The sequence below is a fragment of the Curcuma longa genome, chromosome 11 (assembly GCF_044706935.1).
Source record: "Curcuma longa cultivar G26 ecotype Majalengka, Jawa Barat chromosome 11, ITB_CL_G26_1.1, whole genome shotgun sequence".
In the NCBI taxonomy this organism is placed as follows: domain Eukaryota; kingdom Viridiplantae; phylum Streptophyta; class Magnoliopsida; order Zingiberales; family Zingiberaceae; genus Curcuma; species Curcuma longa.
Genome location: NC_133871.1, coordinates 31,084,637 through 31,097,471, shown reverse-complemented (window position 1 = coordinate 31,097,471; position 12,835 = coordinate 31,084,637). Strand labels below are relative to the sequence as shown.

At 39.1% G+C, this 12,835-nt stretch overlaps 4 protein-coding genes across 4 annotated transcripts; 1 reads left to right on the top strand and 3 right to left on the bottom strand.

The window, feature by feature from the left end:
* The first annotated feature begins 933 nt into the window (after positions 1–933).
* LOC141838105 (thioredoxin-like protein CXXS1) lies at positions 934–1,901 on the top strand. Its single transcript, XM_074725507.1, has 3 exons — positions 934–1,257; positions 1,336–1,458; positions 1,562–1,901. The coding sequence occupies exons 1-3, from the start codon at positions 1,153–1,155 to the stop codon at positions 1,721–1,723; spliced, it is 390 nt and encodes a 129-aa protein (XP_074581608.1). The 5' UTR covers positions 934–1,152; the 3' UTR covers positions 1,724–1,901.
* Positions 1,879–3,944, bottom strand: LOC141838103 (tobamovirus multiplication protein 1-like). Its single transcript, XM_074725505.1, has 11 exons — positions 3,753–3,944; positions 3,565–3,655; positions 3,407–3,459; positions 3,195–3,287; positions 3,044–3,115; positions 2,838–2,910; positions 2,693–2,738; positions 2,535–2,598; positions 2,325–2,378; positions 2,137–2,214; positions 1,879–2,016 (listed from the first exon to the last, which is right to left on the bottom strand). Exons 1-11 carry the CDS (start codon positions 3,873–3,875, stop codon positions 1,924–1,926), a joined length of 840 nt encoding a protein of 279 aa, XP_074581606.1. The 5' UTR covers positions 3,876–3,944; the 3' UTR covers positions 1,879–1,923.
* Positions 3,945–4,414: 470 nt separating this feature from the next.
* On the bottom strand, positions 4,415–9,573 carry LOC141838698 (lactoylglutathione lyase-like). Its single transcript, XM_074726253.1, has 9 exons — positions 9,462–9,573; positions 8,053–8,176; positions 7,830–7,954; positions 7,502–7,566; positions 7,198–7,410; positions 6,485–6,532; positions 6,037–6,144; positions 5,809–5,961; positions 4,415–4,671 (listed from the first exon to the last, which is right to left on the bottom strand). The coding sequence occupies exons 2-9, from the start codon at positions 8,172–8,174 to the stop codon at positions 4,624–4,626; spliced, it is 882 nt and encodes a 293-aa protein (XP_074582354.1). The 5' UTR covers positions 8,175–8,176; positions 9,462–9,573; the 3' UTR covers positions 4,415–4,623.
* Positions 9,574–11,957: 2,384 nt separating this feature from the next.
* On the bottom strand, positions 11,958–12,373 carry LOC141838701 (uncharacterized). Its single transcript, XM_074726255.1, is given in 3 exon segments — positions 11,958–12,108; positions 12,111–12,206; positions 12,208–12,373. Coding segments are annotated over 3 exon segments (285 nt in total). The 5' UTR covers positions 12,346–12,373; the 3' UTR covers positions 11,958–12,057.
* Between the last annotated feature and the right edge of the window lie 462 nt (positions 12,374–12,835).

Genomic DNA, 12,835 nt, shown 5'->3' with positions numbered 1-12,835 from the left:
AGCTACCACATTAGGCGATTCTGTCTGATTCTCATATTGTTAAAGAAACAAAGGAAAAGCAAGGACAAAACGAAGAATTCTAAAGAACTAGCATCAATGAGAATCACAAAACCCTTACCCTATCAAGAACAATATGGCAACTTCCATCTTGGGAGAAGATATAGAAATCAAAACTAAATTTCAAACGAAATTCAAATCATCGTGTACCATCTTCGACTCAACCAGGCGGTCGTAATAATCTCCCTTCATCTTAAGGTAGCTAGAAAACCTTGGATTCAGGGTTGCAAGCCATCATCAGATTGAGAATGGAGAACGGAAATTTAATTCTGTAAGTATTTCCTTCTGCTCCAGATGCCGCCGTACGGGCGATCTTCTTCATATACTCCATCATCTCATCAAACCTCCCCATCTTCTTTGCCAATTTGGCCTCATTCCTGGTTGCCACCGTCGCCTCGCCGGAGAAGAGAAGCAGCGCAACCAAAAGGACAGCCGTGTAATTTATAGGAGTTTAAGGTAAACCCTAAGCCCAGTTTTTTACCCGCGATCTTATCCAAACTAACAGTCGGCTGCAGAGCTGAGTTTACCTCGATGATCATTGAGAGGATGACGGGACCCACAATAATAAAGATTGATAAATAAATATATATATTTAAACAATTAATTAACTAATATAAAATTTTAAAAAATCAAACAATATTAAATTAAAAAAGAATAAAGTTTCTCTCTTTTAGTCGTGCGCTGTTTATGATGCTTATCTTCTTCCAAAATAAAATAATAAAACAGCAACTATTAATAATAAACAATACTTTTTTCTTATTCAAAGAAAGAAAGAGCCAGTTGATTCCAGTTGTTTCTTGATAATTTAAAACCTGCAAAACCAATTGCAACCAATACGAACATTGATTCACAATTAGCCTACGATTCTCAAACTGCCATGCCAGATTTCATAAACGAAAATAAGAAGAAGATCTTCCTGTGGAACAAACCAAAACAGAACAAAACTTCCACAGCAATCATCGTGGATATATGAACAAGATTAATCAGATATTTTGTTAGGCCACCTGTCCTCCATCATCTCCACTTCCTTCTCTCTATAAATTCCCACCCAGCTCTGGTCAGGAATATGAATATCAGCTCGTGAGCTTGTGGGTCATGGAAGTCCAGCAGCAGCAGAATTCCAGGTCTAGAGTTGTGAAGGTGAACTCAGAGCAGTCATGGAACACGTTCATCAGCCAAGCCAAGGACCAAAGCTGCCCTGTAAGCCCTCTCATGGCTCGATTTCTTCCTTCCTGTCTACTTTTTAGGGCTTTGCTCCTTTTGATGATTGAGTTGCAGGTTTTCATCCACTTCGGTGCCTCGTGGTGTGTTCCATCCCTCGCCATGAACGCGTTCTTTGAGGAGCTGGCCGTGGCTTATCCGGACATCCTCTTCCTCTCGGTGGATGTCGATGAAGCCAAGGCGAGATGGATTTTTTTTTTCCTCTTTTTCATATTTCAGGAACTTCATGACACAAAATCTGACGCTGTTTACTTTTTTTGGTGTGTCGAATGGAACATGGCAGGAGGTAGCTGCTAAGATGGGGGTGAAGGCAATGCCAACCTTCGTCCTGATGGGAGATGATGGCACGGTGATCGACAAGGCTGTCGGGGCCAATCCAGAAGAGATCAGGAAAAGGGTGGATGGCTTTGTCCAATCATTCCGCAGCTCAAAAATTATCGAGTGAAACAAAAAATGAAAAACAGTTTGATAATAAGACTTGTTTCTTGTTCATCATGTGAAATGTTTGGCTGAGGCCTGAGTGATGCTTGTAATTATAATCTGTAATGTTGAGAGCTTGACATGGAATCTTACTCTGTAGTTCTTTCTTATCCGATCTGATGAATGAATGTTCAGTTTCTTCACCATGAATGCAACGCAAATGGTCTATCGAATGGGATGATACTGCCCGGAAATACTTTTCTGAGGGAGCTTCCGCAGTATGTAGAGAACAAGTGCTGAAGGGAGTACTTCAGTCAGCTGAATCATACAAAACAAAGTAACATTTCAGAAATGGCCATTTCCTTTCTCTAAAACCATGGATTTGCTTTTAAAACCGGTCACCGACCGGCCGATACGGCGAAGTTAAGGTTACATTACCATGTAGAAGCTGAATTCCAGAAGAGGATGACCCAACTCATCTAGTGAGGCACCAGAGAAAATGGATGATAGACCAAGCTGCAACATTTACAAGTAGAAAGAAGAAGGGAGGGAAAGAAATAATTAGCATCAAAGATTTGATGAACTTTTTTCCCTCTCATATTACTGACATGGGAATCGACACTCACCGCAAGGCACCTTATGAGAAAACAGGTGAAGCATATTGCAGTAACAGATCCAACCTGCAGAATACACATTGATGAAATGCTAGAAAAGATCTTTAACTATCAGTTCAAACTATGTTATTGCAGTTGAAACTATGTGGTTCTTGATTCAGCAAATAGAATGAAGATACAGGTTGAATATCATTTCAGTGTTTGATAGAAGAACAAACAAACCTCGAGAAGCTTCTTCTGTCGCCCCTTCGATTCAGCAGGGAAACGCCTCAGCAAACAAAATAGACTGTAAAGATATTAGGATTCATAAGGATGTTGTCTGCGTTACATATTAATGATCAACAAAGCAAGAAATTTCAGCTGAATGCTAAAACTATTACCTTCCTCCATATACTAAGAAACCGAGTGCAGCTAGGAAGGATAATACTGAATAAGAAAACGAAACATCAAATTAAGTTAAGCAAGAAACAGTTTTTCAGCAAGTAGGAGAGGAGCCAAAATCTTGTTATTCAAAATGAAATCTACCTGCTACAAAGATATCCCCAATTGATTCAACAATCTGATTGTCGTTTATCCACAGATACATCCATATGCAAATCTACCGAAAAAACACAAGCATTAACATTGAATACAGATAAGGAAGATTGAAGAATAATACCCTCTCATTCAACAAATGGTATTATTATCCAACAACAGATTGTTTGCCTATTGCAAACTGGAAGAATGTATACCTGAATGAAGTATATTACACAATTAGCAATGATGTATGTGATCCTCAGCTTGTCTGAAGGAAGATCCCTTGCCTGCTATGTTGGAATCGTATCATCGGGAATTAGAAAATTCAGCAAAGAAGGAGAGCATGAGAGCACAGCTTATACCAACCTGATGATATATTTCAGCCCAGGAAAGCACAAGCAGGGTGTAAGTAGAAAAGAATAATAACCCTGGAAGATCCAACAACACTAGAGCAAAAACCTGGTTAAATGAATCAAAAAGATTTCACCACCAGATTACAGATTCCACACAAGCTTTAACACTAAAAAGACTTGATGGCCGTATCAAAGGTGATCAAGAACATTTGTGTAGCTTCTTACACTTGGCCGGAAAAGAAAAACATTATTGTGGAACCCGAAGACCAGAGCACGAGCTGCAACATTAGATAATGGAAAAGCAATCTTCCGTAAAGGATCTAAATGATCAAAGATTGGGAAGAAAGAAAGAAAACTCAAATTAAAATCGATGCCGAAGTCACCTCCGTTCGCCAAAAAATTCATGAAAAGGAAAACCTTCTGCGCCGTCCAACCATATTCAGGGACTCGAAGTTGGATCCTCACCACTTGAATCTGCAGGCAACAAATTGATAAAACTAGGAAAGTTGCAATCTTTACATAAAAAAGGGTAAAACTGTTCAGCTGACGGCATGTGGAGATTGGGGAATACTAGGGCAAAAGCAGAGACGCAGGAATACGCGGCGCAAAGGGAGTAGAAAGCGGCGTCCTGCCATTCGGAGGACTCGTCGCTCTTCACCCACCAGCTTCGAGCGGTTGCAGGCAGCCAAGTCATCCCGGCGATCTCCACCAGGATCTAGAGAGGCAAAGAGAGATTTGGTGAGAGTAAAGATGCTGGAATATGCCTTACTGAGCTTCGTCAAACCAACGACTGCTTCGAAGCACGTCGCTTTGTTCGACAGGTGGAACGGGAATCAAATCATCATCAGTTCGATCAGCGCCGCCGGATCGTTGGGCCTCTTGGGTCGTTCTTGCTGGAGCAAAACTTGGCGACTGCCGGCGGCTACAAGGTGGCTAGCGCAGTCAGAGGTGGAGCCGCCGTCGCTTACAGCTGCGAATGGCAGTCAACGGCGCACGTGTCTTCGGAATGGCCGTTTTCCATCACAATTCACAAGCATTGAAAATGACGACAATTAGGGATAGAACAATATACAAAGGAGTCTTTAACGAAAGATTAAAAATAGTAATCTTCCAAAAATGTGAGGAGCGAATGAGGAAGAAGATTCACCTACGAAAGTTTTAAAATCAAAATAATATGGAGAAATTAAATGTTAGTTAATCCAAGTAAATTGCAACAGCAAATGCAAGAAATGCTAAAAGGAAAGAAATATTTTCCACGACTGGAAATTATTGTTACATACTGCCACGATCCTAGACTTGCATACAGAAATCACAACTTACGGCTAAAAAAGTACCATAATTTCCATGACTGGAAATTGTTATTACATACTGCCACAATCCTTGACTTGCATATCGAAAGCACAACTTACGGCTAAAAGTACCATAGTCGCAGTAATAAAGTTTCAGACGTCCCCAAGCTCCTTGAGGAAATCCAAGTGATCAACTAGAACCTGGGAAGCAATTAAAAAGTTCGTTACCATCCAATAGACGAAATAGTTAACTGCACAACTAAATATTTTATCGAAACGATTGGACTTGGCATTAAAAGTGCAAACAGTAGATAAACACAATAAAAAAGTGAAATGATAAATTGGTGTAGTAACATTATTTGCAAGATAATTTATTGATGAAACCAAAAGAGGAAAGTGATCCAATAAATATCAAATAGGTTTCATTCAACCTCTAAGTCTCCAAAAGGATTCTCTCTTGAGAAAAGCTCAGGCATAGCTCCCTCTTTCAAAAATGGCCGAATAAGACTTTGTTTTGATGATTTCACATCAGTACCTTTCACCTTTGTTAGAATTTATCCAGTGGGAATTGAACTATGACCTCTCGAGGAGCAAAATCTCATCGCTACCAAGTAACAATTAAATGTGTATAACATTGTCTTGTCCTCGACAATTCCCACCAAAATACAATTTATGCCAAAAGTATCCATTTACTTTTATTTATATATAATCATTAATAGACATGTATAGAAATCATAACATGATATTGAGTTACAAGTATTCATTTGACTTCCATTATCCTATGCAATCATTATTACAAATTAATAACCTTTCTAGTATTTGATTATATTGAGAAGTAATGTACACATATGGGAATGGTAGCGAAAGATATTACTGTGGAACAAAATCATATTTTGAATAAAATATGATTGTTAATGGATATTTCAGTACTTTTCTTATGCCAAAAAGAAATCAATAATGTGTTGAGATGGTTGTTTTTGCATGAGAAAAAAATGATAGCCAAAGACTGAACAACAATGAATTCTAGAGAGATTTCAACGAAAATTAAGGCAATTTTTTAAACACAAAATTAACAGACGTCTTATTCAGGCCATTTTGAAAGTTTTGTTCAGACTTTCTTAAGGAAATAAAGGCATTTTTAGAGTTTTTATCCTTTAACATATTAAGGGAAGCTGGGGGTATGAGTTTGTCATAGCAGAAAAAACACAACAAAGTTCGTCACCCCAAAAAATTGAACCGTGAGATCCCATAAAGCACTACCATACTACACTCGAAGAAACAAAAACAATTTAACTGAGCAATTTATTTCTAGAAACCAAGAAATAAACGAAGACTTACTGTTTTCCAACCATCTGGATCCAAAAACGAGACAATTTTGGTGTTGATTCCTGGAATTGGTCCCGGTTGTCTTGTAATTTTTCCTCCTAGCTCCTTAGTAACCAAATCAACAACAGCGCCACTTTTATAAACATCTTCAGTGCTAATAGCAACCTACGCACAGATATAAGAGATATTAGTAATTTAATGGCTAAAATTAACAGAATATTACGAAAGATTTAAAAAAACCTGAGCATATGCATTTCCTTTTGTGTATTCTGTCACACCATAGTTGTAAGTCAACTCTAGAACAGTTGTTTCTGTCTCTTCAGCATAACCCATCATCGCAATAGTATACTGTTGTACTTGTATGGTTGGAAGAAAGGGTGAGCATGATGTGAAAAGCAAAGATATAGCTCTATATAAAAGTATATGAGTTAAGCCAATGCCACCAAGGTGTATACATGTATCTGAATTATAGGAACCTATATATGAAATTATTGTTATATCAATCAGCATAATTATCATAACATGAAAGCCAAGATTCTGACACACACACATGTTAGACTAATGCCTCTGCACAAATTAAATGCACGATTGCAGCCCTATCCCTCAAAAGATTCTGACACATGCAGCATAATTAGATTAACATCAGTAAGACCAATAACCATCAGAAAATGATGCTGTGCAATATGACCTTGTAATCAGGATTGTCTTTTGTCCTCAGCAACTTCATCCCACAAGCCTGAATGAAAATGACAAAACACATTGAGAAAATGATGAGTTTCAAGAGGACACAGATTTTGATAATATACTTGTTCAGCTATATAGATAGCACATCTGTTACATAACAATGAAATAGGTGAAACAGATATATTCAAAAAGAACAAGAAACACGTTTGGATTGTTCTGTATCCAGCTGATCATATATAAGTAGCAACTGTCACTGCGCACTCTAAATAAGAACAAAACCATCGAAAATAAATGGAACCACAAAGGCTACAAAGTATCTCTCTTGCAGATTCTCAAGGGAAGGGGTTTTCAGTGTCATATAACAATCAGAACAAACTAAATGCATTATATTATAATATTTGGTTTGTTAACAGGTTAGACACAATGGAGCAAATCCATGACAACCAGTCACCAAAACTATGAAAATTATCTGAGCGGGAAAGAACCAAGAATATGCACAGATAAGGCATGAACTGAGAAACTAAACTCTAATGAGTTCATAATGACAATTATAGGTATTTGAAACATGCTGCAAACAAGAAAGTACTTGAACTATGCTGTTCAAGAAGGATACTGTTCTGCATGCATTTAGAAGTTATCAAATTGCACAAAAATAAGCAACCACATTCTTGACATCTTTAAGATTGAACAACCAATAAAACTTATGATATAAGTTACCTTCTCATAAAACTTGATAGATCTTTCCAAGTCACCTACTCGAAGCATGACTTGGCAAAGTGGCTCAGGTGTGGGTCCCCTTTGAATAAGCTCAAATACATAGCCATCAGGGTCTTCGACAAAAGCAATGACTGTCGTTCCTCCTTTAACAGGACCTGGCTCACGTTTTATCTTCCCACCTTTAGATCTTATGTCCTCAACTAATTTGTAGACCTACAATTCGAGTGATTTTGTTTCCTTCCAATTAATATCCAGCTGACAAATAGCTATATGGGACAGAATTAATCACAAATGTGCAACGTACATCTTCTGACGCAATAGCAAAATGGCCAAAGCCAGTGCCAATATCATACTTATCCACCCCATAATCTGCTCAAAAGAAGAGAAAAGAAGATATGAAGTCATTACTTGAATGTTTAGATTAAAAAAACTGAACAACAGACATGTACAAAGTGCCAATATTTTGGAGCCTAAGATTGCAGCAAAATTACATATGTAGAATCTACAATAAATGACATCTTCAATGGAAATTGACATAATCATCAGAAAATTTGATAAATTTTGAAGAAGTTCGCACATGGTCTTAAGTTGATGGGAGAAAAGGATTTTCTACAATGAGATGAGAAACATACTATATGTCAGCTCCACCACAAAATGAGAATCCTCTGGTCCAAATCCAAGAAAAGCATTTGAATATTTCTCTTCAGGAATGTCACGTTTACGGAGCAGTTTCATTCCAAGGCATTCAGTGTAAAATCTAAAGGAATATCACAGCTTTGTTTAGTAAATAGGGATTGATGAAGCTAGAGTAAGATATCATAGAAGATTTGACGGTCAAATTTTGACAAAACGGACTTTATGGTGCGGTCCAAATCACCAACACGATAAACAGCATGTAAAAAACGACGCTTGTCTTTCTGAGCCCATTCGAGCAAGTCCTCGCTGGAAAGAGACTCTACTTCAGCACCAGATGCCATATCTAATTCAAGATAATCATGTCAATATATCAAATGATAATACTAAAGTATAACTACTCATTTAAGAAAGTAAATGCTTAAAGTGACAGTCCCATCGGAACACAAAAGTTAAATATAGATTACTTCACAGGCCAATTTTGAAGATGTAGCAGATAAAGGTATGACAATAAATTCTTAATTTTCTTTAGGGGATTCAAACGAAATCCACACTCACCACACAAACAAGCAAGGTTTAGATAGCATTTGAAATTCAAGCAGAGAAGTAAATGGCCACTGACTCATTAAACTTCAAGAATGACTACGACCAAATCCAGATACATTTCTTTCTCCTTCATACTAGGAAGGTAGTAGAATTATGTATAAAAGTTATATAGTAACGCATAGGGAATGGTTAACTAATGAACACCAACTAATGGTATCAGATATAAATCTTAGAAATGTAAAAAAAGAAAAAAGAAATCGTTTTCTAATTTAAAACATCGAATATGTTCAAGGCATTAGATTAATAAGCTTATTGGTCTAGTAGGTTTAGACACAAAATAGTAGTTCTAAGTTTAGAGTTTTATATACCCATCTAAATAATATTTCATTATTAAGCAATCCAACATTTACCTATTCTCATAATCTACATGGTATAAGAGCCCCTCTTCTAAGAAGTTCCAAAAAAGGCATCCTATTATGGGAATGTGAGGTTGCAAATTATCCCTATCATGTCATTGTTGTTGTTGCACGTGCAATCTAGGACAAGGATATAGTTGGGCAGGACATAGATCAACAAGTTTTTGCAGTAAAGGAGATGTCCATTCAAAACGAGATTATATCATAACCTTAGAGATACCAAATGTGGAAGCGTGACAAGATTGGTTATGATAATATACCACGGAATGATACTTGAAGGTGCGTTGCAGTATAATGGGCCATCAAGTCACAGACCTAATTCATGGAACAGTTCCAACCTATTTACTTAGCTGATTTCACATAATTTACTTAGCTACTTCTGCATCAAGTCTCTCTCCTGGTTAGCGACTCGTCAGGGATGGCATCTCTAACACTAAAAACGCCATTTGCCACATACTTTTTTAAAAGAATAAGACAGCAACAGATACATACGGAAGAAAAAAAAACACCGCGCTGGAATCGCCACAGCAGTCGGCGACTCCTGGAACCTGGATCGATTTTCTTGTGATAGTTAAAATCGAACGTAATACTATCCCGAGTCTGTTAAAGTACAGGGAAACGGATACCAAAACCCTAAATGCATGAAGAACAGACAGTTTGGAGCCATACCGAAGAAGAATCGGAAATCTCCTCCGAGAAGAGCGGCGAGAGCTGATCCACCGCTCGCCTGCCCTGGCAGCGACTAAATAGGACCTTTCTGGAAGCAGGGAGTGTGCGTACCTCGTCCAATTGTTGTTGTAAATCGAATCTGTACAATTCCCATCCCGTATCTGTATCCTATGGCGTGAGCATCGCCGGGGCCGCCACTTGTCCTGGCCAGTTGCAGTCTCTACTTTGTCTGCAATCATTGCAGGATCATTTTTATTTAAAAAGTTGAATAATTCTTCTTATTTTTAAAAAAAATAATTTAAATGTTTAAAATTTGTGATTAATACTGAAAGTAAACGAAAGTTTTCCTTTATTAACTTTTTCCTTTTCAGTCAGTACCAATTAATGCACAGGGTTCAGTTACAGTTTTAGAGGGGAAAGGAAAAGGAACAGAAAAGTAAAAAAGAAAAGAAAAAGTGGAATGTTATATGTCATTTGACATCCATCCACAAATCAAAATAGTGAGGAAATAATTATATTCTTAAATATTTTTATACCACCTCAAATCGTTAGCCGTCAATTTGAAACTATCCACTATTTTTTTTTCCGAAAGCAATCACCACGGAAGTTTTCCTAGTGGTCGGTGGGAAACTTCTGTGGGACTTCCAGAGATGTGGCTATTGGGATTATCATTTTTTAAAAAAAAAATCTTTTGTAATGGTTTATTTTCTTTTATTTAATTAATTTTATTGTGGTTCGTGCAATAGCTGCCCTTTTTTTTAATAAAAGATAAACATATATCATGAAAGAAATACACGAAAATACATGACCTCTAATGATATCTGTTCATATCATGTCTGACGAACTGTCAGATCTGAGCAATCATCAAAGATATATTGTACATGTGCTCTCATGAATACTACACTCGTCTCGATAACTCTCCATATCAATGTCTCTCACTCAGTCATGTGTACAAATATCATGTGTGCATCAACAGGTTCGTGTACCATGTCCTCATCCAGTAGTCGCGTCGTCCGCCTGGTGCGCGAGGGTAGCCCTCCAGCCACCAGGTGGGTCCTACACCAGCTAACCGCCAAATGCGGCATCTCCAGATCTCACAAAAGTCCATCCTCAACGTCATCATCAACCGCCACCACGAGCAAACACGACCATCTTGCGGCCGCCTCAGCCATCTTCATCAGCATGCATGCCCACATCTCAGCCGCCACGACTATCCACATTCGGCAAACATGTCCACCTCGCAGCCTCCTCAACCATCATCATCCAGCATCCAACATGCGCGACCACATCCTGGCCGCCACTGCTGCCAGCATCCAGCAGTCCTCTCGGTCTCCTCCTGGCACCAATCATCCGCTGTGTCTGCTCTCCAAAAGGAACATGTCTATCGTTCCATGGCTAGCAAGCCCAGGAAGCTGCACACTTTGAGCAAGTGACCAGCTATCAACGGATTTGATGTGTCTTTATTGTAGCTGTTACTACAGACTATATAGGTCATGTCAATGGGCCTATTCACCCTCATAGGTTTTTTGGCAAAGTCTCAGCCATCAACGGATTTGGGACGTCTTCACCGCGAGCCATTTACTGCGGACTAGATGAATATAGAGGGGTAGATCCATGCACCCAAAATCTTTTTTTTTTTGACAATGCATATATGCAACCATGTATGTGTGTAAGTAAAATGCCCTATGTATGTGAATGTGAATACAAATGCAAATGTGTAATATGTAAATATGTGAATACAATGTGAGTCATGATCTAATACATGTGCTAATCTAATGATGTCTCTGTGCAGCATGTACGGATGCAAGGTAATGAATATATATAATGTTGTGTAATATATGTGATATGGATTCAATCCTAAAGATGTCGTGCTACGCCTTGGCTTATTCCTGCTGCAGCTCTCAGTCTGTGTAAACACTCAGCACCCGATAAACATGTATCTGAACCTGCCGAATGAGTGCCTCCTCGTCCAACCTTTTCCTCTCATGCATGTTGTGGTTACGGACCCTCCATATATGATGCACTAGAATTGCTAGGGCTATATGTCATATCGAAGAGGCTGTAGAAGTCCTCCGGTACTGCCGTCTGAAAATCCTCAACATACTCCGGTAGGTGGTCATCTCTGGCCTCATGTATAATCATGCCCGTATCCGCCCCCATAAGCGATATGTGGTCTCACACCGAAAAAAATATCTAGGATCTCCTCCTCCTATTTACAGAATGTGCATCGTCGATCCCGTAAATAGTCCTGTGGAGCACGCATCGACAATCTCCCTCGTGTAAGCAGCCCCCCCCCCCCCCCCCCCCCCCCCCCCCCCCCCCCCTCGTGCCCTTTCACACTTAATTATGTTTTAATTAAAACTTTATTTTAAAAAGAAATTCATGGATATTTTGGGAATAAAAGGTAGACGAGATAGTAATCTACAAAATTTCTTTTAAAATAAATACTATCTTAAAATAATTATTAAAAAGTAATCTAATTATTATAAAATTACTTTTAACATACAAATTATTTCCCGACAAACAAGAGCCTACATTAAAGCCGGAGTTGCAACCTCCGCGTGCTCAACTATCCGATCCGACAACCGTACGGGTCTTATTGCGACGGTGGACCCGCGAAGGCCACGCCGGGAAATTGAGTCGCCGTGCTCGCCCGCAGCCAATGGCGGCGCCAGAGGAATAGCTTGTCGCCGGCAGCGAGGTCTCGCCGGTGGCGGCGGCGGTGGCGGTGGCGGTGGCGGTGGACCCTCTCCTCCTCTTTGATGGTGTCAAGCACCCTCTTCACCACGCTACTCTTCTTCACTATCGACACGAACTGCGGCGGCGCCACCTCGGTGACGTAGCGGCGCCCGACGGCGTGCACTTTGGCTTTGGCCGCCATCATGTTTTTATTCCCAGAGCGGCGTGCGGGGACGAACTCCTCGTTGATTGGAAGGAGACATTTATAGAAAGCCACGGAGAATTCTGCGGGAGTCCTCACCAAAAAAAAGTTCTTTCTTTTTTTCCCCCTTCTTGGACGGCGAAGATGGAGTGGACTATCACATCAATGGCCAAGAATCAACATCACGGATGCCGGCTTTACTTTATGCATTAAATGGGAGGTTTGACCTGATTAATACGTGTCGTTCATACGTTCTTCAATTTGACTGACTGACGTCAGATCGAATATTTTATCAGATTAAATTTATTGATTTTTTCCAAATATAATTTCCAATATATTCATATTTAAAATTAAAAAAAAATGAAAGCCTCTAGAGTAGCTATCAATCCTCTAGAGTTGCTATCAGCATATATTGCTAAAAGTAATTGCCTGCGTGAGCTGCAACGCACACAGACCACTCATTAAATTAATACATATATTTATATTTATTGAT

Coding starts and splice junctions, on each gene's coding strand:
- LOC141838103 (XM_074725505.1), bottom strand. CDS start 3,875: ATGACTTGGCTGCCTGCAACCGCTCGAAGCTGGTGGGTGAAGAGCGAC. Junction 3,288..3,406: donor TTTTTCTTTTCCGGCCAAGT/GTAAGAAGCTAC, acceptor TCATTTAACCAG/GTTTTTGCTCTAGTGTTGTT. Junction 2,739..2,837: donor TGGGGATATCTTTGTAGCAG/GTAGATTTCATT, acceptor TTTCTTATTCAG/TATTATCCTTCCTAGCTGCA.
- LOC141838698 (XM_074726253.1), bottom strand. CDS start 8,174: ATGGCATCTGGTGCTGAAGTAGAGTCTCTTTCCAGCGAGGACTTGCTC. Junction 6,145..6,484: donor AAGACAATCCTGATTACAAG/GTCATATTGCAC, acceptor CAAGTACAACAG/TATACTATTGCGATGATGGG. Junction 4,672..5,808: donor ATCCAGATGGTTGGAAAACA/GTAAGTCTTCGT, acceptor ATTGCTTCCCAG/GTTCTAGTTGATCACTTGGA.
- LOC141838105 (XM_074725507.1), top strand. CDS start 1,153: ATGGAAGTCCAGCAGCAGCAGAATTCCAGGTCTAGAGTTGTGAAGGTG. Junction 1,258..1,335: donor CCAAGGACCAAAGCTGCCCT/GTAAGCCCTCTC, acceptor ATTGAGTTGCAG/GTTTTCATCCACTTCGGTGC. Junction 1,459..1,561: donor TGGATGTCGATGAAGCCAAG/GCGAGATGGATT, acceptor GGAACATGGCAG/GAGGTAGCTGCTAAGATGGG.